The following is a 25,673-nucleotide window of genomic DNA, read 5'->3' on the forward strand; positions in this document are numbered from 1 at the left end:
TTCGCTATATTGGATTGTTCTTAACTGATTATGGTTAAATGAAGATTCTAGTTTGCTGATATTAGGAGTGTGACAGCTGGTTGTTGCCTCGAAGAGGAATTCAGTTACCATGGACAGCACTGAGGACATAGTAACTATCAAGTAAGCTAGAGAATGAATGGGAAGTTTGCAGGGGAGACACAAAACTTTTTTAAAATGACTTCATTTTAAGAATTTCTCACATGTAATTCAATTAAATATAATCATAACCCTCATTTTCTTCTCCATCTTACCTCATATCCCTTCCCAACTTCATTTGGGAGGCAGAGGACACACTAAGTCCACTGGAGCATGGGAACAACAGGTTGGCGCTTGGCTTCTTTTAAGACTCAATGGAGTCTGCTCTTCACTACAATACCATGTACAAAAGAGGTTTTGAGGGTTTGCTTGTTTGTTTTTACAATTTGTAGCATTATACAGACATAATTGTGGAAGTGTGATTTATGATTTTAAGTGTTCTTCTTAAATGAGACTCTTTTAACACATACTACATAATATAATCATAAGGAAGGCAAGAAAGCATTCCACAGAGCTGATATAAGTGTGTTTATACATAGAGTGTTTCTGGTTTGCTTGAGTCCGTCTGCTACAGTTATATTTTATAGATGCTTTTTGACCTGTATCACTGTTACATAAATAATGTAAGTGATTTGATGGGCACTTTTTGTTGTGCTGAGATGGTGGTCAAGATGTATCCTTTTATTCCCTGTTACAAATAATTTAAAATTCGTATTGTCTAAGAGTTTTTAAATGGTTGTATCTAAGAATGTAAGTCCTGATCTATCATCTATAAACCTGAAATCATCCTAGATTTCTTGCCTATTGGTATGAGGTTGTTTTTCTTAAGAGTGTTCATAATGAAATGATTGGGTATCAGAGTAAGAGCACTGGTTCTTGGTCTTCCTCCCTGTCTGACTCATTGTCTCCCATGTCTGTGGGTCAGAGAGCAGTGAGTAGAAAGCTGTTTTCCTGATACTGATCCTGCTGCTGTATTTGTTCTGTGACTTTCAATATGTTCACTTGAATTATCTATGCTTCTACTATTATTTGTGAAGAAATTGTCATTTAAAAAGCAGTATATAATATGAAAACCATATAAATTACCCAATATACAGGAAGACACTGGGAAGGGAAGCAAGCTTAATTAATTGCAATCTATGTTTTCTGAAGAAACAAAACAAAACAGTGTTCTCTTAGAGGTGCTGCAAGTGTCTATAAACAATCGTTTTCTTCCTAATTTACTTTTAACATGTTATGAAACTATTTTAGCACTGTGCTAAATGTTTATCTACGAAAATGTCATATCAAAGAATAGTCATGTGAAAGAATTCAGCATGGGCCTTTGTTATTAATGTATCTAAATTTTTGCATTATCTTCTTCGCAGTATTGGTGAAATGAGAATGAAAAGGGAAATACAGCTTGTAGCTTTTGTATACACATGAATATATTTCAAAAGGACACAGTATCTATTTCTTGTGTTCAATCGTATTAGGGGCCTCTAGTTAGAAATGCAATTGGGAGGACTATCTTATTTGATATGTGAAAATATTCTTACATAATAAAAACAACATTGCTAGGTATCAAATACATCATACCTTTTCCAGTTATTTAGCTTTCGTCTTTTTCTAAGATATTTAAATACTTCTTGTAATAGGTTTTGTTTTCTTGCCACTCATAAAAAGAAAAATTTGTTATAAGAATTAATTACCTCAGCACTCACAGTTCTAGTATATTTCCATTCCAACATGTTTTTTTCCTCAAAAATCACTCAACGACTATAATTCACTTAATCAAGAATTGAATGTGGTATATAAGAATTTTGCGTATTTGATTCAGAAGAGTACTTGATTTCAATAGGAGATTTGACTTGGTGTTATAACATTTCCCTGTGTCAATTGTGCTAATACTGCATCACCAATATGTTAAAAGAAAGATTTTTCTTTGAAAGTGTAATTTAATTGGCTTTGTTTTTTTTATTTCAAGTTATTGTATAAACCAATAGCTTGTCAACTTCTTAAATAGTTGTTAGAAAAGTTTTAATTACCCAGACGTATGCTATATCCATTCTAGTCAATGGTGATTTCCAAAGGTAAATGTTAAAAAAAGATTGTAGAAACAATCTATAATGTGACATTTGTAAGAATTTTCTGAATAAATAATTATTATAAATGAATATGATAAACATTTGTCAAAATTAAATGACAATTTTAATTTTCAGTGATAAACTACAACCTCATATTTCATCCACTATTCTTATAAAGAGTTGTATTGTATTTTATTATTTTTTAATTTTTTATTTAAACATTTAACTAGGGTAAAGTGATCTAATGAAGTATGGACCTGACAGATGAACTTTTTTTCTGATTAAATGGAGAAATACCACAGCTGGAGGGACCCAGCTCCTTTTAATGATGACTCAATTCAATTCTTTCTTCAGATACTTAGATGTTGAAAGCATTTGCACAGGTTTTAATTTTACTGAGTAATGTCTTGAAAAATGTGAACATGCAAACAATATTGGTTTTGCTAATAGTATTTTTTTTTTTTAGTGTCAATATTCAAGATTGGCTGTGCTTTTTTAGGTTCTCTTCTAAGCACTAACCTTACTTTTCTCATTCTGCTAACCTATACTTACCCAGCCACATTCCCATCAGCTCTTCTAACCTGTTATGCTGTGCATTTGACTCTCTTCCCTACGACCTCACAGGACTTCTTTCCAAATGCCCGGGTTCTCTCCTCCTACGTCACTTTTAGCTCTCGAGTGCATCCACTCACACCCATCTCCTTTGTCTGTGTCTCTTCATTGCATGCTGTGATCACAGAAGACGTGGACTCCACAAGGAAGAGAAGTGCAGGTCTGTGTCCGCTCCTGGTCTCCTTTGCTCTCCTTTCATGTAATCCCACTTATCCTAGAAACAGTTTACCACTTGTTTTGCTCACTTCATAACTTTGCACTTTTCTAATATATGAAAATATGAAATTTTGCAAGGACTGTAAGTTATTATAACTTTTTACAATAGATGCTTCAATTTGATAGATATAAGTAAAATTTCACATAATTCATATATCCTGTCTTTCTATAACTAGAAAATAACCAGAGGCACTAAGAGACACATATGTATCATGTATGTGAATATTTACCAGAGGAAGTCACCTAGATTAAATTAATAAGTTAGTCATAATTTACTCCCAAAATTATTCTCTGCTTAAAACTTGATTTGTTCCATTTTTACATAACTTGAAAAACGCAATTTGGTGTATCATGACCCGCATTTTTCTAGGATATGAGGATACCAAAGACTTAATACATGCTCTGAAGAAAGTTTATTACATTTATTTACTTTTTCCTATTACACAGTAATTAATAGAGGAGGATAATATGCTGTGCTAATTTGCCAGCATTAATGATTTTCAGTCTTTTCAATAAAATTACAAATTTAAATAAAATCTGTTTTAAATAAATATACATAGAGGGATTCATGTAAGAGGTGACTTTAATATTTATTAAACTCACATTCATTAAACAAATGCCCTGTAACACTGCTCTAGGTGTTGGAAACATCAAGACAAACAAAACACCTACATATCCTTGCAGTATCTTCAGGACTTGACTTACATATAAAGGCAATAATTAATTATTGGTACTATTATTATTTTGGAATCACAAAAACTGATACCATTTTTATCAGAAGATCTATGTTAATTCAAACAATACTTCTGATATTGAGTTAAAAGTTAGGAAATGTTGGTTGTTTTTCTATAGAGAACTTTTCAAAGAGATGGAATCAAGGCAACAGTGTTCAAAGGCCTCAAGCAATGTTACAAAGAAATTATTAGAATTCACAGAGTTTCTGTAAAACTACTGAAATATGTTAAGCAACAGAAATACAATAGTGCTAGTCATTTAAAAGAAGAGATTAGCGTGGAATCAATAATAAAGCAATCCATTAGTTAATAGATAATGATTAAAATTAAGGATATCATTATAGTACATGAAAAGCTAATTTAGAGATATGACACCTTCAATTCATTGAATAAGCCTTATTGCTGCAGGAGTGGGGACATAAATACTCTCTTGTTATTTGGTTGTCAAATGCTTGTACATTTTACAGGAAAATACAGGTTGTATATCCTTCAGAAGAATTTGAGTTAATTTTCTAGATAGGCCAAGTAAATGACTTATTTGGCTTATCCAAGTATAAAGGATTAATAATAGCAACTAGATGTGTGAATCTGAAATTCAGAAAAATATCTGTACTGGGCTTTTAGAAAGTAATGCCACTGGCAGATATGAACATTTGGAGAACATTTAAGAAGCAAATGAGTGAGGACTAGAAATTTGCTAGAACAAACTTCCTATCATTAAGAGACTTCAAGAACAAAGCATTGTAAAAAGGAATCTAGGCAGCAGAGATAGACTCTGGAGAGAAAGAGACAGGCTGCATTACTCAAAGATAAAACTGTTTGGCAGTGGTCTTTGACTGGGGGCACTCTAATCAACTTCATAGGAGTGAAAGTGAAATTAAAGAGCAAGAAGGGTCATGGAAAGAAAATAATAAAGGAAGATCATGAGTAGAAGCTTTGTCTTCTTGATGCTATAGAGAAATGATAAAGAACAGCTACCTTGGGGTTTTGGAGAGGAAACTCACAAGCAGACAAAGGAATATGTAGGTTAGGTGAACAGAGATCCTAAAATCACAAAGCATTGTGTCCTTTAAGCTTGTGTGATTGGCTCACTAGTACAGTTCTGGTGTAATTATTTTGATCTGAGGTTCATTGATGAAAAGTTATAAAAGAAAATGAAAGAGAATAAAGGATTTGGGAGCTCATGACAGTTGATGTCATGTGCTAATGAATGATCAAGGTGTGGTTAGATGCAGATTTTTTTTAAATTGCTGAAAGAAAAAATGTGATGAAATCACTGTAATTTAATATGATAGTGAAAACAGACTAAAGAAAACAGGAAATTATTATTAGAGACTAATCTGGTAATGTGTTAGGCATTTGCAAACAAAGTAAAAAGAACGTTTGCCCACAGGAATGCATTCCTGAGATAGAATATATAATGGCAATTGGAGAAGCAAATATACTTTACTGCTAGAACTTTATAGGTGACTGTAGTGTGTAGCTTTGCTCGATCCACCTTTAGCTCTGTCTCTCAGCCCCCACCCAGCTTCCCTTGAATCCTCAGATAAAAGACACAGACAAACAGTAGTTCATTTAAATTTGCCTTCTTGGCACAATTGCTGGGCACTACTATCTCCCACAGTGAAAATCGTGCCCTTACCAACTTCTTATCTCCGTCTCTCCCACCTGCCTTAAACTTCAACTGCTAAGCTCCCCTGAGCACCTGCCTATAGGAGCAGCCTGAGTGGCCACTCTGTTTTGAGAGCATTTTGTTCTTCTCTCTCCAAAGCAGGGCAAACTCTGTTTTCCTTTCTTGCATCTCCCTGCCCTGCTGCCAGGGACCTGGAAGTCCCACCTATACCTTCTGCCCAGCGATTGGCCCATGGCTTTCTTTACTGCCAGATAAAGAGCCAATTGGAGCACAGGACTTTAGCATCAGACCCACCCCCTGAAGGTGATTGAAGTTACTGAGGTGCCAGGATGAGTAGAAGAGATGTATTGAAAACTGCTTTGGAATTGAATGAACATAAAAGATTGCATAAGTAGTTTCTGAGGCAACTACTATTGAAGGGCCAGCTTGTATTCTGGATAAGAGTAGAAATAGACCCTCTGTTAAGAAACTGAGGCCATGCTGCCAGTAAATGAAAAAAATAGGATGTTAAGGGAAATAGTCTACAGGGGAAAGAAAGACTTAGAGAACAAAGGTCATGATTTTTAAGACAAATAAAACAGATTGGACAATTTTCAGAAGAAAATGAATACTAGGTAAATAAAATACGCTATATTGTTTTGTAGTAGTAAAAAGAGAAGGGGAAATTAAGCTACTCTAAGGAAGAAAATTCAGAGATCGCATTTAGAGGTTATAGAAGACATTTTGTAATGTAGAAATGGGTAGAAGTAATGTGCTAGAGAGAGTTCAGAGATTCAAAGACTGATAATGAAGACATTGCTCACAGAAGAATAAATGGTTTCTAGTGTGCACATAATTTAGAAGAATTTAAGCAAAGGAGCGAGGGAGCTTAGAAATGATGTACAAGCTCGCAGATAGAATTCTCAAAATATGAATTTTAAAAATTTTTGGAGAAAATGTTTTATTGGCTTCTTATACTGATATAAACCAAATTTTGTTATTAAGAAAATGTAGTTTGAAGTATGTATATCTGGGCATATATTTTAACGCTGAGTGGCTTGGTAGGTCTAGAACGTTGAAGCCTGGGCTCCCCAGCTTTCTATTGCAGTCATAGAGCTGCAAATGAGGAGTCGGTCTTTACTAAGCAACACTGTGCTAGTTTCTACAGATGTAGATACCCGGAGCTAAGTGAAGATTAGTTCATTTTGCCCAAAGCCGTGAAAGAAAGATGGATCAGTAGAGGAGCTAAGCAGAGGCCCTGATAGAGGAACTACTGTTAGTAGATCTGTGACTGCAGTTTAAGGTGAATGTCAGCTGTAGAAAAGTGAGAGCTGGCTAATTCTTTTCTACAGCTGCCTGAAGTGTTAATCAGTAAAAGTTTAGTAAGTTTATTAGCCTAGACACACTTCTCCAATGATGCTGAAGTTTAATTTTCTTTATCACTATAAACTACTAATAGTTCAACCCAAAATATGTCAGAGCAGTCTTTCTGTTTTATAGAATTATTATATATACTAGTGTATCATTACTTACTAATTATTTATATTTGAAATGAATTGTTTTAGTATATATTTATTTTATATATATGCATATATATGTATATGTATATACATACATATACATATAGTGTGTGTGTGTGTGTGTGTGTGAAGCAAGTATATTAGTTTGTGGCTACTAGCATAGGATTAACTGTCACATAAGCCTCTGCATCCCAACTTTAGAACCTACACCCCCGAGCTTGTCATTTCTGAAACACTGCATTTGAGTGAGAGCAGACAGCAGCACTGAAGTCTGTAGATGCAGCTAGAGTGCACTTCTCAGGAAGGTGAGCTTGGGCTGGCTTCCATCTTAGTTTTGATAATGAACTCTAGCTAGTTTTAAGAACTGGTTATATTTGGAGAATAGGGTTCTCGGGATTGAATTTATGACATCACACTTCCTGAGCACATGTTATACCACTGTTCTACAACCTCAGGCCCAAATTGTTATGTTTTCATGAAGAATAAAAGTTTATCTCTGAAAAAAAGAACTCCCTCTTAAAAAGAAAAATCAAAGAAATGAGAGAGAGAACTGACTCCAGGGTGGCTTCTATAAACATGTTGTCAAATCATAAATAAAAGACACACAGCATATTGGGATAACACATTTGCTATAGCTTAGAAAATAAATTGAGAACTTTGAGACCTAGCTTACTTGTGAAACTGTAATTGAAAAATGAGTGAAAGTTATATATAGATATTTCTTTAAGAAATTCAGGATTAAGTAAATATATGGAAAACATTTAAATCATAACAAAGTGACTATTAATTGAAGCACGATACTTATTTGAAATATCAAAGTAAAGTTATGATGAGAGTAATAGTAAAGTTAGTATGACTGGTATAAATCCAGAACCTTAAAAATAACTGTGGACTTTTTGGAGGGGGTGGGTCCTGTGAGATGGTTCAGTAGAGAAAGGCATTACCACCAAGCCGGGTGACGGGAGGTCATTGCACAGGACCCACACGATGAAGGAGAGAACCAACTCCCATAGTTTATGTCTGATCTTCACAAACATACAGTAACTTTTACATGCTCTCCCTGTCCTCTGCCAACAAAATCTAATAAAATTTTAAGGGAAAAATACTCATTGTTTTTACCTAATTAAAATTAAATACACATATAATTGATTCACTAACATTTACTTATTGCATGAAAATTATATCACTGTAATAAGGCATTGGTAAAATAAATCATATATGTACAACCTTAAATTTGTTATTTAAATATTAAGAATTGGTTTATAAGCCCTATCACTTTTTGCAATTTGAAAGTATTTTTCATAAAGGACTTGTTAAATTTTTCTATAATGTTCCATTAAAAGTCATTTTTCTTATTAATTACAATTTAGCTCAAACTATGCAAAAAGCTTGCATTTCAGAAAAATATATCCAATGTTTACATTTTTGTGTGTATTATTTATAAAACTCATAGGTTTTGCATTGCAATTTTAACACAATTTAATACATCAATAATCTCTAACCAACAAACAAGTAAGGTGTTTGAATAATGGACATTCCCAGGATTGTTTAAAATAAAGAAAAAATTGAATAATTGGCAACTTTAAAAGAATCATTTTAATTATTTTGTCTGTAACAATGGAAGAAAAATAATTAATTACATTAGAAAAACAAACAATCATTGCTTACTTAGCAGTGTGTGAGTCCTGGGTTTTTATTTCTAACCACTGGACAGTAATCACAAGGTAGAGGTTGGCTGGTGCTCATTGACTTCCACAACATGACTAACAGGAAGACTGGCACAATAAGCATAGACTCACAGATGCTTCCTTATATGTAAACCTCACTTCCTTCAGCTGAGTACCTACCAGTCCCATAGTTGAACCATGTCCTAGTTCTCAGGAGGTTGTTTTGTGTTTGTATTTGTTTTAAAGAAGCTTCCATACTGTTTTCCATAGTGTCAGTGTTAACTTTCCTACCAGTTGTGCATCTGGACCCCTTTCTCCCTGTATCTTCATTCTATGCTTGCTGTCATGAAATAGAATTCCAGTGTAGGTATGATTTGCTTCTCTCTGGTGGCTAAACTGTTCTCCCTTTTTCACTTGTCCTTCTTTTGAGAAGTGTCTGTTCAGATCATTTTCCCATATTTGATTGGATTTCTTTCTTTGATGTTAAGAATATATTAAAGGTGTTTAAAAGATTGAAGATAGCTCATTGGCTAACCAGAGTCCAGTCTCTAGAACCCACCACCGGTTGTAACTTCAGCTCAGGGATCTGCTGCTCACCTCCGGCTCCCCTGGGCACCTGTACAGACATACACATAGACATGCACATGACTGGAAATAAATCTTTAAAGACGTCTATTGGTTTCTTTATGTATTCTGTATATTAATCCCCTGTTAGATAAATATCTGGAAAAGACTGTCCTCCCGTTCTTTAAGTTTTCTGTTCATTCTGTTGACTGTTTCCTATGCTGTGAAGAAACTTTCAAAGTTTACATAATCCAGTATTTAAATTCTTGCTTTTTCCCCTAGGATATTGGAGTCCTATTCAGGAAATCCTTGCTATAATCTTGATGAGTTCTCTTGTTTTTTTTTCCAAGTAATAGTTTCAAGTCTTTCATAAAGGTCCATGATGCATTTTCACCTGGTCTTTATAAAGTTTGAGAGGTATGGGTTAGTTTCAATCTCCATGTGAATGTTCAGCTTGCTCAGCACTGTTTGTCTGATGTGTATTTTGGAGAGCTTGTCTAGAATCAGCTGCTACTGCATTGATTTAGTTCTGAGTCTTCTATTCCATGGGTTTACATATCTGTCTTTATCAGTTACCTCTGATACCTCTTACCCATTTTTCAATCAGATATTGGCATGCATCTACCATTGATTGTCTTGCACGTGATCACTTTGAAAATTTTTAGATTTACTTTGCTTCTACTTAAATTTGACTTTTTGTTTGTCAGCTTGTTTGTTTTCTAGTTTTGTGAGGGTTCCAATGGTATTTTCTTGGGATTACATTGAGTTTTCAGATTGGGGGGGGGGGTCACAGCTATTTTAATAGTACTAATTCTTCAACATATATGCATGGAAGGTTTTCCATATACTAGATTGTCTTCAGTTTTTCTTTTGTTCAGTGTTTTGCAGTTTTCACTGTAGGAACCTTTTCCTCCATGATATTTTTAGTCCTAGGTATTTTATTTTAATCTGTTGATGCTACTACAAATGGTATTCTTTTATGGTTTTTGTCTCAGTGAGTTTGTAATTGTTATATGTAGAAAATCTGTTAATTTTTATGTTGATTTTGGTTCCTGTAACTTTGCTGGATTTCTCTGTTCTAGAGTCCTGATGGAGTCTTGAGAGTTTTTCACATTCAGTATCAGATCATCTTCAAATAGGTGTGACACAGCTTCCCCTTTTTGCTGTGTTCTTCTGTTTTGTTCTCTTGCCTAATTGCTCTGGCTAAAATTTCTTTGATGTTTACTTGATGTGTTGAACAGGAATGATGAGATGGACACTCCTTTCTTCTTTCTGGATTTTAGAAGAAATACATTCATATGTTGCTTGCAGTAGTTTGTTACTAGAACATAACCAGTCATTATGTAAATATTGCCTTTGGCTGCTTTCATATCAACATTGCAGACAAATTAGAGTTTGCACACAGAGAATCTGCAGTCTAAGACTGAAAAAGATAGCTCATTCAGTAAACTGCTTGTCCTGAAGCCATGAGGCTCTTAGTTCTATCCCTGTCATCCAAGTTCAACAGGAAAATGAAAGTCATAAATGGTGCCCTGTGCTTATATTCCTATTACTGGAGAGTCAGAGACAAGCAGCTAAATCTGAGTCTCATTGGCCTAGCAGCCTCCCCCAACAGCAGTTCAGGCCAATGAGAAACCCTGTCTCATAAATGCAAGGTGTCTGCAGAAAGACTCCAGAGGTTACCCTGTGATTAGGACATACACATGTCCAGGCACTCATGCAAATGAGCATTCTACTACAAGACCAAGTGTACAAATACATGTTCAGGCACACACGCACACGCATGCACACATGCACACACACAATGTATATTATATTATGCCCTTTATAATAAAAGTTGGTTCTTCCTCCCCATGTGTCACATGTGTCCTAATCAGAAGGAACTTAATGCAGCTGCCATAGAAGTTTGATATACAAAAGGATCTAAATACTAGAAAATGTTTATGTTTACATGTATATACTTTGTATCTATGTCTATGTGTTCTTAAATTTCTTTGTCAATTGGTAACATTTCTATGTAACATTCTGTTTTCTATTCTGATGGCAAGATGCAACATTTTAAATGAATTTTCCCAGACAATATTTACTAATATCATCTTTTCACTACATATAATTTTTTTCATCCAGGGCTAATTTCTTTCTTTTGCTGTTGAGAAATAAATATGTTTTATGTCAGAGGTTTTCCTGAGGTATAAACAATTTCATGGGTGTACTTAATGAACAAACAGGTATTATACTTGTTATATTTCATATCACAGGTATTCATATGACTTAATATATCATTCAGTTTTTTCTGCAATTTTAAATTTAACATAGACTCAGTTATACTTTTATTAAAATGACTATCTTAATAGATAACTTATTTGACTTTGATGACATAACTATAGAAGTAATACCATCACTTGAGAGTCTGAGACAGAAGGTTAAGATCAGCCTAAACCTGTCTCATAACACAACATCAATTTGATAACATATTTAGAGGTCGTATCATTTAACCTTTATAGATACTATTAGCCAAGACTTTGTTAATTTTTCTGGGAAATTGTGTTCCCTTCTATCTTTTATTAGTCTTCGCTTATTACTAACAAGACTTATCCGATATATAATGAAATTTTTGCGGAGCATAGGTAATATTTTTTTAAATGAGTTTTAAAAACTGACTTACGAAAGAATTCTGTAACTGCCAAATGTTTTGTATATTTTCAATCCCATTATTATTATTATCAGGTAAGTATTGTATGTTTATTTTGATAGGTACTTTTCTGTCTAAATATATTTACTCTGGCTTTAAAGTTATGATCTTGAGCAAAGGGTATGTATCTATGTGTTTACATCCCTGTCTACGTGCATAGTACTTATAAATTTCCACAACAGTGTGCTTCTATACCCACCGATGGAGTCCATCAAGTCCATTGTCTTTCTTTGTGTTTTCCATTGTATATATTTATGAAAATTTGTTTTTTCAGCATGTATATTTATGAAAAGTGTGATCTCCCTATAAATTCATCTTATGAAAATCAATTTTATATTTATTAGGGTTGATTAACTGAATTTAGCTTTTAATTTCAATCAAAAGGATTTTGAAGACCTTTTTGATATCTAAAATTGACTTATTTTGAAATGGTAACAGGTACTGAGGACACTAATCTTTTTTGATAGGCTTACCATTCATTTTTCTCATTTTTTATAATCTATTTTTCATTTATTTCAGTATGGTGTCATCAAAAGTATATTCCATAAACTTATTTTTTAAGTTTAGTTATAGAAATTTCAAATTCAAAATTTTCTGATAACTAGACCTATAATATATTCTAGGACAACTTGCTTTAAAACAGTCTAATTTTATGACAGTAGTTTAAAAATTCAGTTTTAAATTACATTGAAACAGAAACAAGTTTCAAACCAATTACATTTACATGATGAGTGAAGCCAAAGTTCTTGTGCCAAATTTGTGTACTATCAAATGTATTCTTCTTGACACAGATGGGCCAATGTTTTCTTCTAGTTATCTTCTCTCTTAATGCAAGTATATAAACATACATATATATATATATATATATATATATATATATATATATAATAGTTATGCTTTTATTTACCAACATACATAGTTTAACTTAAAGCAAAGACAATATAACGCTAATTTATTCAAATACTTTAAGTAAAAGTAGCTTATCAGCTTTATATTTCTTCTTTTATACATCCTAATTAGGATTCACAAGTAAGAACTAAACATTAATTTTATGGGTTTTTTTCTACTTGATAGGTGCTATGGATATAGAGGAGAGAAATCGCCAAATGAAACTTAACAAATACAAACAGGTAGCCGGATCAGATCCCAGACTGGAACAAGATTACCATTTGAAGGCAAGACAATTTTCTTTTTAAAAGTTGTAAAATAGTCGATCATATGAAGCTACTAGATTTCTTTAAATGACTGAATATAGATGAGTCAGACACAAACATGTAATGTAATGGCCCAGTGATAATAAATTCTACAATGTATGATGTGTTTGTGTTCCAGCTCTTAGGGACATACTTCTTATTAGAAACACCTTATTATATAACATATGAAGTTAAAAGTCTAAAGACCAAAGATTTTAGATTTGTTTCATTTTATAAAATTTGTATCTCTTCAAAAATGTTTAGGGAATTCTCCCATCATCATCCTGTGTGTTTTTCTAATACATCTTTTTCTATTTTATGTTTCATATTTTGGTATTTTAATTAAATCTGCTTTATTACTGAGTTATTGGAGCAAACATATACTTCCGAGGTTTCATTAGTTCAAAAGGTATCTTACCAGGCATGTTTTCAAAGTATTTTCTGGGTGTAAGTTGAGATAAGTGGTGTAGGCAGGTAGAAAATTAAGAGTATTTTGTTTATCTTACTCTTCAAGAGCTTTATTTTTCTAAAGCCATTTTAGGATCATATTATTGTATAACATGGGTACTCTGTATGATATGATTACTACATATGATATATATATTCTCAATAATATCACCACTTTAGAAAAGAGTGTCAAGATAAAGTAAGGGAAAGAAAGGTAGCTCCCAAGGCAAAGACAGTGAGCCAGATGAGTAGCGCTGTCAGCAGGACACTAAGAAGCATCGCAGGGTGGGGGGAAGGAGGGCTTACCTGACTAGAGTGTGGGAAGCCTGAGAAACAAGAGTTAGCACCATTTATAAACAGACAGATAAGTAAAATAATCAAGGAAGCAAGTAAAAACAGATAAGTAAGAATCATGGTCGGTCAAATGAGTTACATCACTCATATTATGAAAAATATGCCACAATCCCAGCACTCAGGAGGCAGAGGCAGGCCAGTCTATGTAAATTCCTGGCCAGCCTGGTCTACAAAGTGAGTTCCAGGATGCTCAGGGCTACACAGAGAGACCTTGTTTCAAAAACTGTAAATAATTAATTAACTAGTAGTCCTTAAGAAGCAGTAAAAATGGTTCTTATTTAAAATACCTGACAAGTTTGTTTTAGGGTCTTGGAGCAAAAAGATGCTATAGCTAAGAATTTTGTTTCCCAAAACACAAGTTTGAAGTCCATACTAATCTTCAGTAAATGAATGTTTAAAGCCCCCAAATTTTTATAACCTTTGACACTTTTAGGTTTGGAGACAGCTGAAGTACTGATAAAGAACTAATTATTCTGAGCAAGATAACTTGATAATTTTCTAAGTACAGTCCCCAAGTGCAGACATTCATAGCATGTAGGCGTGTTTTACAAATACAGTTCTCTGCGTTCCTCATGCCCAGGAAGTCCCCATCAGTGATTCTGATGTAGACTAAAGTTTTAAAACCCTTGCTCTAAAGTGAAGTGATTCTGAAATTTAGTTTTTTAGTGGAAAGCATTGACTAGAAGCCAGATATGAATAATATTAAAAATTGGATTCTTTATTTTAGGAGTGAATTGTTTTATCCTTTGGAGTTTGGATAGTTTAATTTGTCATAAGAACAATCATAACATTTCTCTTTCTGCTGCTAGGATTTTATACTCAGCTCACTCCAAAATATAATCCAGTCACTAAGGAGCAACTGCACTTACTTCCTAACATGGAACCGACTTGCTTAGTGGTCTATCTCCCAGTCATTCCCAGGTTAACCTTTCTCTCTTAAAGGTCAAAGAAAAATTAGTGTTTTTTTTTAATGGAGGTTATTATATTTTTAGCTTCCATGTTAATAGCTTTTTAAGTTGAAAGAAATTTTAAGGATCATGTCTGTTTTTTAACAAGAGGCATTATGCCACTGGTCTTTATTTATCCATTTTGGTTTTCTTTAAGTGCCTCTTAACAAAAACTACTATTGAGTTATATGTTTTATATATTATATTCAATTCACCCCAGAATTATAAAGGAACTGCTATAAAGTATTGAATGTTAGGCAATCAATTGTTATAAAATATAGAAAGTTAGATTTTTGACTGTTATTTTGGCAGCCTGTGGCAAAATATAGAAAGTAGAATTATCTACTGTTAGAAATAAAGATTGAATAATTTCCTCTTCTAAACTATAAAAATTAAGTTACCTACTATTATAAAAAATATAGAAAGATTAGGAAATAGCATATAAAATAGAAAGTAGCTTCTGTACAGGTCCAGTATAGAGAAGCTCGGTGAGCACCGATACAAAGCATGGGAACATTCAGAAGATAAGTGTGTGTCACCGTCCAGTAAGTCATGGAAAATGTCACAGCTAATCCAGTTTTCCAGGTTTGAGATAACTGATATGAGACTCAAAATGTCAGCTATATAAGGCACATGCTACCCTTTGACCTATAATCCTGTTGGTGGTGGTATCACAAAGATCTGTGTTGAGTCATATTAAATATTAGACTAGTATTCTCAGAAATTGGAAGAAGAAAGTATTTGTAATAAGAATATAAAAGAATATGTACATGTGATTTCTAGTTAATCAAAGATTTTCTCAGGGTTTTCCCTCAGAGAAGAACTCTCTCAGAGAGAATCCACATTTCTTGCTCTGGGATTCTCTCATCAGTGTGATTCATCCTTCCATTCTGGGCAGTGATTTATTGATTCACCCATTTTTCTTCTCCAAAATCAATGTTCTGCTCATTGACTCAGAAACATTTAATTTGTCTATGAAACTTAGCAGTACACATTATAGTTGACCTGTGATTTATATAATGATAAAGTAGCATAATCATTCATAATTAAATATCAAATAGCATGAAGCATTATATATTTAAACCTAAAACTTTTAGTTTTGAATTAGCTCTATTTTTCATTGTGTATCATTTTTAAAACAAGATTTTTTTGATTATCTAAACATAATATTAGCACAGAATTTGTAATGGACCTCAGAGATTATTTCTCTGCAATAGTGTTCTTTTTAAGGAAAATATGTCCAAAATCATCACTGTGCTACCTCCTACTATAGTGCCTCTGCTACAATTCTCTGAATTGTCTACACACAAATAATTAAAAGGCTCATAACTCATAAATTGTTGAGATATCTACAATTCTTTTAAGCTACAATACAATAGGCTATTCTATTAGTTTAATTCAATGCATTCAGATAGATGCAGAAATAATGGTGTAAAAGACAGAAAAGGGTTTTTTTTTTCTCTATTCATTGCATGAGCCAACTCTCAGATACTGCTAACATACAGCTGTTGCTTTTTTTTTCTTATTTCTAGTTTGATAAACACCCATTCACACATCTCACAAACTAAGAGCAACATACTCTAATTAAATCAACTTAAATAAAATATGGACACCAATAATAGATAAATCCTCAGTTTTAAGTACAAATAAAACTAAAGTTAATAGAATCATAGACTATTTAAGTCTTCGAGACAGTTCCAGACAAATCACCCTTGCATGTAGATTACCACAATCAAGTATTATCTTTCATCACAGTTAATTGTCTTCTCAACAGAGAAAGTGCATTCAGTGCTCGCCTTTCTACTGACTTTTCAGAACATGGGCAGTGGGGACATCCGCCTGAAAAGCTGTCAGAGCTGGTTAGGGGTGAGCACGTGTGGGTGTTTACCCATCACCCCACTGTAGCAGGATCATCAGTGCAGTCTGGCGCAGTGCAGGCCGCCCTTGCGTGGTTTGGAAGTGCCTTCAGCTTAGCCCTTTGTCCTCAGGTTCCTCATCTGTTACTTGAGTGGTGGTAGAAGCTTCTTAGGTAGTGTGATGACAGCTACATGAAAAGACGCATGTCTTTGTACGCAGTAAGTACTCAGTACATGACACAGACAGTGCAGTTTTCATTAACAGTATCATACATAATCAAACGTGATCGTAGGCAATGCAGGGGATGTGACTGAGGTACGAAAGGACCGAGTGTACAGATACCTTTAAGTGCTTCCTTCATTCTCTAATAAAGAGATTGAAGCAACCAAAATCTAAAATAAAACTGTATAAAAGGTGAGAACTTATCAGCCTTGAAAATGGCAAGCAAATTATAAAAATAAAACAACTTTAAAACGACCGTTTATAAGCAAAATTACTAAAATAAGAACCTATATTGTCAATATTGACATTACATATATGTAATGTCCCTATAATTACAGTATACACTTGTTAATAGTTGTTAATCGTGAGGACCATAAGAAATCTGAAAATTGACAGAGTAGATTTATATATAAGGCAAGATTTAAACTGTAGATTAAATAGTCTTATATAAATTATTACAAGATATAAAATGCATGAATTTCAAATATGATTTAGAAATGAGACAATACATTTATGTATGTATTTTAGAACAGTGACTGCAATCAAATGCTGGGAACAATTTGTTTTTTTTTATTGAATATTTATTTACATTTCAAATGTTATCCTCCTTCCCAGTTTCCCCTCCACAAATCCCCTATCCCATTTCTCTCCCCCCTGCTTCTATAAGGGAGCTCTTCCACCCACCCACCCACCCACTCGCACCTCACTGCCGTAACATTCCCCTACACTGGGGCATTGAGCCTTCACAGGACCAAGGGCCTCCTCCCATTGATGCCAGATAATTTGTTTCTTAAGCAGAATTTTTGAGTGGCTGGCATTACACAGCCAGCAGTCCAGCGACTGAGCCAGGCTTTATTTCTGCTGAAGAGAGAGCTTTAAAACATCAGTTCTCAAGATTCCAAGACAGTTTGTTCTTTTTGGAAACAGGCATTATAGCACCTCAGGAATGCCTCTGCCTTTCAAGTGCTCAGGATCCCACTGTGATACCCCATAGGAAGCAATGAATTTCTTTCCCTTTCAATAAACAGTCTAAAGTTTCACAGCAGAAGTAGGATTTACGTTTTTACAGCTCATGTTGGACTGAAACCTAGTAGAAAGCCACACCTCTGTTTCTTCATTGTAACACACCTTTTCTCAAAACTTATATTTGCCTTTGTCAGTTGTTTTCTGTTATTATATTCATTTCTATAAAACTCTGTATTGAACAGAATCTATAACAAAATCCCAACAAATTTCCAGAAACCAGTAGAATTGCTTTGGCAATATAGGGAGGCAGAAAAGACAAGTTGCCCTATTGGGAAGAGCTCTTACTGCCAGGCAAGCGTGTGTGCTGAATCACAAATGCTGCGAGTCCCTAGCCGGCCAAGCAAAGGAAGTATCTAGAGTTCTTGGGTGCACAGTGGCGGTAGCCTCGTCTCTGCCCTTCCACCTCAGGCACGCTCTATGTCTTTAATTAGTCGACCTCTGTGTGCCCGTGCACTCCACTCTGTGATTTGTCCTTTACAAGGACATTTATGAAGACAGTTAAGACTGGATTTCCCAGGCTAGATTGTTGAACCAGTAAGTAATACCAATGCAGCCATGTTCAGTGCTGCTTTGGAAATATGAAATATGTGATTCGTCATCTCCTCATCACACTCTGCTAAAGACAGTCTCTCCCAATGACAGAACTGAAAAAAAATGTCTCAAAGGATGATGATATATTGAGATCACAAAGGATTAAGTCATTTTGAAAATCTTTTTGTCTTATCTTTTTCTTTTCTTAGTTATTTAAAAAATAATCTCTATGAAGAGAGAGTTTCCATTTATCCTCAACATCCATCAGACTAAACTTTTCAGCTAACTAAAATTTTTCTGTATGTGTTTATATTATTTTTTCCTATCACTTTTGAAATAAATCAGAAGAAGGGATAATAAGTATGTGTCATTAAGGGGGAAGAAGTTATTGGGAGTAAATCTGTTTCTATTAATGTGAATCATAAGAGCTTACAGCAGCCGCCACGATCAGAGCAGTGTTCACTCTCAGAGCAGTGTGCAGATACTGATATATGGACAGTTTGAGGAAAATCGCTCCTCACTTATTTTTACACATGATTTACTGCAGGTCACTGAGGAGTGTTAAATGGAACTCCAGAATTAAAAGTACATAGTCTCCCTCTACCACTCTGTACAGCCTTGAGTGAGCTACTTATTGTGCTTAATTTCTTACTCTGCTCAGAATATTTTCATAATTCAGTGTGCACGCAGAAACTGTTAACATGTGCCTAGGATGATCAGTGTCAGCTAACCACAATATGGCATTTACAGTGCTCTTCGTGGTGGTGATGGTGATAATGGTGTGAAGGTGGTGGTGATGATTATGATGATGATGATAGAGGAAGAAAAGGAAAATTGTCTATTAACCCCTCAGAATTCAGGTTTTATATGTGGACTTCAAAAGTCTGGTAAAGATAGGTAAAATTATCTTTAAGGCAATCATAAAGATAAGAAATTAGAAAAATAAAATGTAAGAAATGTAAAATCATATTTGAATGTTTTTTGTATTTTCCCAGTCTGGTCAAATTATTATCTTTCTTTCGTGTTCTAAAGAGAGCTGAATATCCTCCTGTTTTATTTCAAACATCTATGTGCTGGACACACATAAAACATAAAGCCGAGCTAGCAAACTTCTGTCCTTGATGTTGGTGGAAGCAGCTGCTGGCCATCACTTCATTTCATGGGTATATATATATAAAAGATCCACAGAAAATATTTTTAATGAAATATCAGACAGTTTGTATTGGAATATGTAATTAATCCTTGATATTCTTCTAAAAATTTTTAGCTTTAATTTCCCCCTTTCTTTACCGGATGTAAAAATTGATTAACTAAGCACTATGGAGTGAGGGGCTTAAACTCTGGATGTCTATTTCTTCAGGTTTGAGTTCAAGATGCAAAAGGAAGGCTCGAAGTATTGGTTCCTTCTGAGGCCCCTCCTTGAAGTGCCAGTGTTGCCTTTCTGTGGGTCTCTTTCTTTGTGCTCTGTCCTGAGTGCTTGTTTAAATAAGACATCAGTCCCCTGGGGTAGTGCTCAGGCAAGTCATCTCATTTCAACTTAGTCACCTCCTTAAAGTCCGTCTTTTAACGCAGTCATAGTCTGAGACACTGACTTAAACATGCATATTTGGAAGCAATTCAATTCAGACCACAGCAGATCTCTACAAATTAGCTAATGATCATTTAAATTAACATTTGAGGGGCTGGAGAGAGGGCTCAGAGGCCAGGAACAACTGTTTGAACTCCTGAGTGAGTTTGTTTCCCAGCATCCACATAGTGGTTTACAACCACTCCAGTCCTAGGAAGTCCAAGGACCCTTTAAGGCGCCTACATATACCAGGAAGGTAATGTGTGCTAACAGCTGATGTGGACCACTGGAAGGAGACAAGTCTTGCTTAATGTGATGATGAATTACATGAAAAGTAAAGAAGGAATGCAGTGAAATGGGACAGTATCACCCATGTAGTGTAATTAGATCGAGTGTTGATGCATACATACTGCAGACATGAAATGTTTGTGCATCTGTGTGTAGAAGTTTTAATCCCAATCCAGGGTTTCTACCTATTTACAATAACCCTTAATCAGCACTAGAGCTGGGCAGATACCTACCCTCTGTGCTATTAAAACCTATTTCCTATTGATAACCCTGAGTTATTACTTACTATGCTTCATCTGGGCTGCTCTTTATTCCAATTGGTCAGCCCTCAAGGCCAAGTTTCTTGACTCCAAACTTATCTTCCTCCTCCTTTCTTCTCCCTCTCCTGGTTCTCCTCCTCAAACCTCAAGCCCAAGAATTCTAAACCCCACCTAGGTCTCTTCTGTGAGCTATTGGCAGTTGGCATCTGTATTTACCAATCAGAAATATCTTTGCAGAAAGGTCACAATCCATCACTTGGTTCTAAATGAGGATGAGGTACTCATGAGAGCACTCCTTTCTGAGGTATTATTAGCAGTTGCAGGCTGGGGGAGGAGGGATATCATCCTCTTCAGTGACATGGGCAATAGTAAGATGCCCTTGCTCTATTGAATGGCTTTCCACCTACTCTCAGGCAAGAAACTCTGAATAGACTCACTGGGTCACACACAAAGGAGACACGAAGATAGGAGGGGAGGTGACTGCTTGGAAGGAAGGGAAGTGGCAGGGTGGACGATGGTCATAAATAACGGTGGCAGTGACTGACACTTACTGTAGAGATACTTAGAACTTCCAAACAGCCAAACAATTAAAAGTAAGTGATGCACACAGGAAGTTTGTCAAGGATAACACAGGAAAGCATGTGTGCCCTCTGAGCCTGACATGCCCTGAGCACCTGCCGGCTACTTGTGTTTAGCCTACAGACTGTTTAGCTTCTATTTCTTGTCTTTCCTATGAAAATATACACTTTTGAGAATGGGAATTTTTATTTTTATGAATGAACATGGATGTGGATATTGAAGGCAAGCTAAACTATTTTCTCTTGGAGTCTTCTTTCATACATTACATCTTGAGTGTAGTTGACCCTCCCTCCATGCTTCCCAGTCCTCCCCTCCCACCTCTCCTCTAACCCAGATCCACTGTGATTCCATTTCCCTTCAGAAAAGGAGCAGGCTTCTGAGAGCTATCAATACAAACACGGCATAAGGGCTTACAATAAGGCACAAACCCTTATATCAAGGGTTTGTATATAGGGGAGGGGAGTAGGCAAGCAGAAGCTCTCCAGCCAGCATTCCACAATCCAGGCATGAAAATGGATACACCCAATTAATGGACATGCAGAGGAGGCCGTGTGAAGTAAATAGGCCATGTGATATGACAAAGCCACTCAAGAGTAAGAGCAAAGAAGTCATCTCGCTTAGAAAGTCTTGTTAACATACTTTGTACTGCATAAAGAAAAGGATATGTCAGATGCAGGGACAACTTAGAGTTAAGAAGCTCTTGAGCATAGAAGACACTGGAGGACAGCCAGTGAGTAGTATATATATTACAGTCAAAATATATAAAATTTGGGTATGTTATTAGGATATAAAATAGTGGAAAATTAGCTGGATCTGATTATCAAGAATTTTTTGTCTTGCCATTAAGTATATATTACTCATTTTATTTTATGCTTATCTACATTACTTAAATTACATGTAAAATTTAAATTTTTATATTATTTTAGTACATATTTTTAAGGATATAAATATCTATATTCTTGTATTCTTCTATACTGCTTTTCTAAAATTTTTATAAGATTCACAGTATTATAAGTTTTGAAGATTTTTAAGACAGTCATTATGAACAAATGTGTGTATTTAAAAAATTTAAGATACTATTGAAACTTAAAGACAAGGAATTCTATGTAGAGGCTACTACTTTAATCCAAGCAGACTTGACTGCTGTTCCATCCGAATGGTCTCTATGGAGACCTAGCCGGTCCTCTTCTTTCCTGTTATACAGAGGTTAAAGGGTAGTGGACCAATGTCACCATACCTTCTATATGCCTGAATGTGATGGGCCAGAGGGATTCTCATGCCATTTCAGGTTTCTTAATGTCTTGTGGTTTTCAGATTATTGTTTAGCTGTAGTTCTCCCAGTATCTTGGTCTCTCTATTACCTTCCAAGGTACCAATTTTGAAGGAAAGGCCCATTTATCCCCCTGCTCGTTATGTTTGTCCTGTACCTGCCTGCTTCAGAGTCTCGGGTCCTGCTACTGGCATTCTCATGTCTTATTTTTATAGCAACACTTGAGATGCTAGCTACCTCACTTCACACCTAGGATATGACTAATAAAGCTAATCTATTAGAGTATCTCATATATTACTCAAGCATGTAAATATTCTCTAATTAATTATAAAAATTAGGTAATGAGCCATGTAGTACTTAAAGATGGCTACAAAAGACCAACTGCAAGTTTTTGTGGTTATGCCAGATTTCTTTATATTTCTTTTTAATTTTTTAAGATTAGGATATTTCAAATTTTATCATTTTATCTTCCTACTGACATCTTCTTATCAGCCTTCCTCTCTTGTACCCTGACACACACACACACACACACACCATGGCCTTCTTTCCCCTTTCATGCCCCACATGTTCTGCCCTCCCCAGCTCCATCTTGAACCCCTTTCCTTGCCCTCTCATTCTAGTTTCATGGTATTTCTTCGTTATGAGTAGACCATCAAAGATTCTGACCCGAGCTTCTAGGGAAGCTGTCACTTGTGCTGATTGATGAAGTGTCTTTCTCATATTTGGGTCCGTCAGCTTGGACTAAGAGCTGACGTTTTATTTTGCCCTCTCTTGACTTCTATGTGCATGAAGTGCTTTACTACTAAGGCTCTGTTTGTTAAAGGAACAGATGAGATGCTGTTTCATATCAGAATGGCTTATTTCTGTTAACATGGCTAAGGGCTCTTCAGCATCTGAAAAGGGCAGATTTCAGTTCCAGAGTAAGGCAGAATGTTCAAATGACATGCATTTGCAATTTCACAGAAGAATGAATGGAAGGTAAATCTAAATCAGTAAATGGATTATTATTAATATTCCAAGTGGATCATAAATAGATCATAGATCATTAATATGTTTTCTATACATAGGTAGAATTAAAAATAACAATTGTCATATTTTGGGAAAGGGAAATGACAAAGTTATCTAAATTATGTTTGTAAACCATAAGAATTACTCAAACTTTAATTAGTTATGATAAAAGGTTGTTATTTTTCTTGATTTGAAACTTTCCTTAGAATCAAATATAACTGTAATTATAGTTAACAATTTTCATAATAAAAATATGAATTAACAGGTCAGGTGTATTGGTTTCTTTCACTTGTGAGACATGGGATTAGAAAATACTTTATAAATAAGATCTATAGCTAGTTCCAAGGTTTTTAGATCAAAATATTTGAGGTGAGAGTTTAATGTTTGGCAAAACTTTGGTGTCCTCAAAGACTCTGGCTAACTTACACCAGGATCAACATCTATTGCATCAAGTCTTTTTGTTCCTTTGAAGCTCAGATTGTCCTGAGAGGAAGTTACTACCTCTGTTCTTTTGATCTAGACTCAAAAAGATCAGTGAACTTTCTTAAGATTGCAAGGCTACTACAAATAGTCATGAACTATTTATTACATGAAAAATAGTTTAGCTATAATCTGAATTAGATGAATACATGTTATTTCCATTATTATTGTTTATATAATATGTCTTTATGGCATGAGGGTAGAACTTTTTTTTTCTCAGAAACAAACTAGAAAGCTGTATATCTGTGTCTTTGCTATTGCTTCTTTACTATACTGAACACCATGACCAAACACAGTTTGGAGAGGTAAGGGTCTGTTTAATCCAGCTCTCCAGCCATCCTCCATCTCTGAGGAAGGTTAGGACAGCAGCCTGGGTTCAGAGGCCATGGAGGAGTGCTGCTTATGCGCTTGTTCTTGTTGCTTGCCCAGACTGCTTTTTTATACCACCCAGAACCACCACCTGAGGGCTTGTACCACCTACTGTGAGCTGGGTCTTCCTACATCAGTCACCAATCAACAAAATTACTACAGGCCTAGCCACAGGCCAATTGGATGGGGGCATTTTCTTAACTGAGGTCCCTCTTCTAATATGACTGTAACTTGTGTGACAAAACCTAGCCAGTACAATTGGTCAGATTTGCATTCAGCTATTCATCCAGCGGCAGCAGCAGCAGCAACAAAAGACAAAATTAATGTCTTTGTCATTTTACACAAAGTATAAACAGCAGGCAAGGCTGCAATTCTGCTCCATTCTTGGAGAAAGCCTTTCAGTCACAGAATTGCTACCTTCAGAACTAAGGGTTCTTAGGAACGTCAGCCAGAGAAGAAGGAAATTTCAACAACCATCGCAGCAGAGTCTGCCCATAGAGTCAGAATATAAAGGCTTTTCCCAGCCCCATCCTCTAGATTCCTGTTAGTGTATTAGTTAGTGACACACTAGTCTAGTTCTCATAGCTGTAAGGAAGTTTTGTTTTGCTGGTCGCTAGACGACCAATGTAAGGCTGTATTAATTCAGTAAAGAAAGGGGGAGGAAGCATGTTAGATGTGCATTTCGCAGTAATTGACCCAAGTAAATAGCCATTAAGTGCTCAACAGTACAAAAAGGCCAAGAACCTATTCACTACTCCCAAGGGAATAATATTGAGGTGATACTGGTGTCTCCTTAATAAGTAACCAACATTACTCAATGATTAAAGTCGAGAATCCAGCACTACCTTTTTGGAATCTAATTGGGGTTTGTGTCTTTTAGCTCAAGAAATGTAAGAGAATCAGAAAGGGCTGTTTTTAAGAAAAAAAAAAAAGAATAAAACTCCTTTGGCCCTATTGGATATACCAGAAAAACCACAAGTGGGAGATAACCTATTAGTATGCGCAAATATGATCCAGAAGTAGGCGAGTGGTCAGGACACAACATAGAGATCTGTTAGTCATTATGTGGCCATTAGCCCATAAATAATGAATTAGAACATCTCTGGAATAATATGCATAATGAAGAGGATTTAAATGGAAACTCTGGACAGATATATCAAATAAGTATAAGGAAAGTGAATTGAGGGACGATCTAAGGATGTAAGGGAGAAACCACAGATGATGCTCTCTGAGAAACCATCCCAAGAGTGTTGCAGGAAGAGAAGGAAAGGAAGAAAAAGAGTCTTTTTTGAAATGTGACTTGTAAACAGATCACATTGTTTGTAGAGCAGTTTTTGTAAGTGCAGAAATAGAATGGGTTGGGTTAGTAAATGCCTTTATTTAATGCAAAAACATGAGCTCTACAGCTAGCTCAGTTCTCTAAGCCTGGGACTTATTTTTAGAAACTGGCATAGGTCTTACTTCTGGAAATTTGGGAGAATTAATGGAAATAAGTAAAAGATATTTTGCAACCATGCATGAGCTGACTGTGAATA

The 25,673-nt window shown here is 35.2% G+C and overlaps 1 protein-coding gene across 1 annotated transcript in view; it reads left to right on the forward strand.

Annotated features, from left to right (window-relative positions):
- Rims2 (regulating synaptic membrane exocytosis 2) overlaps positions 1-25,673 on the forward strand; it is a 463,872-nt gene that overhangs the window by 334,454 nt on the left and 103,745 nt on the right. The window contains exons 21-22 of the mRNA XM_028767117.1: positions 2,863-2,895; positions 12,815-12,915. Coding sequence (XP_028622950.1) covers positions 2,863-2,895; positions 12,815-12,915 — 134 coding nt within the window. The remainder of the gene's footprint in view (positions 1-2,862; positions 2,896-12,814; positions 12,916-25,673) is intronic.

The sequence above is a fragment of the Grammomys surdaster genome, unplaced genomic scaffold (genome assembly GCF_004785775.1).
Source record: "Grammomys surdaster isolate TR1022 unplaced genomic scaffold, NIH_TR_1.0 63, whole genome shotgun sequence".
Classification (NCBI taxonomy): Eukaryota; Metazoa; Chordata; class Mammalia; order Rodentia; family Muridae; genus Grammomys; species Grammomys surdaster.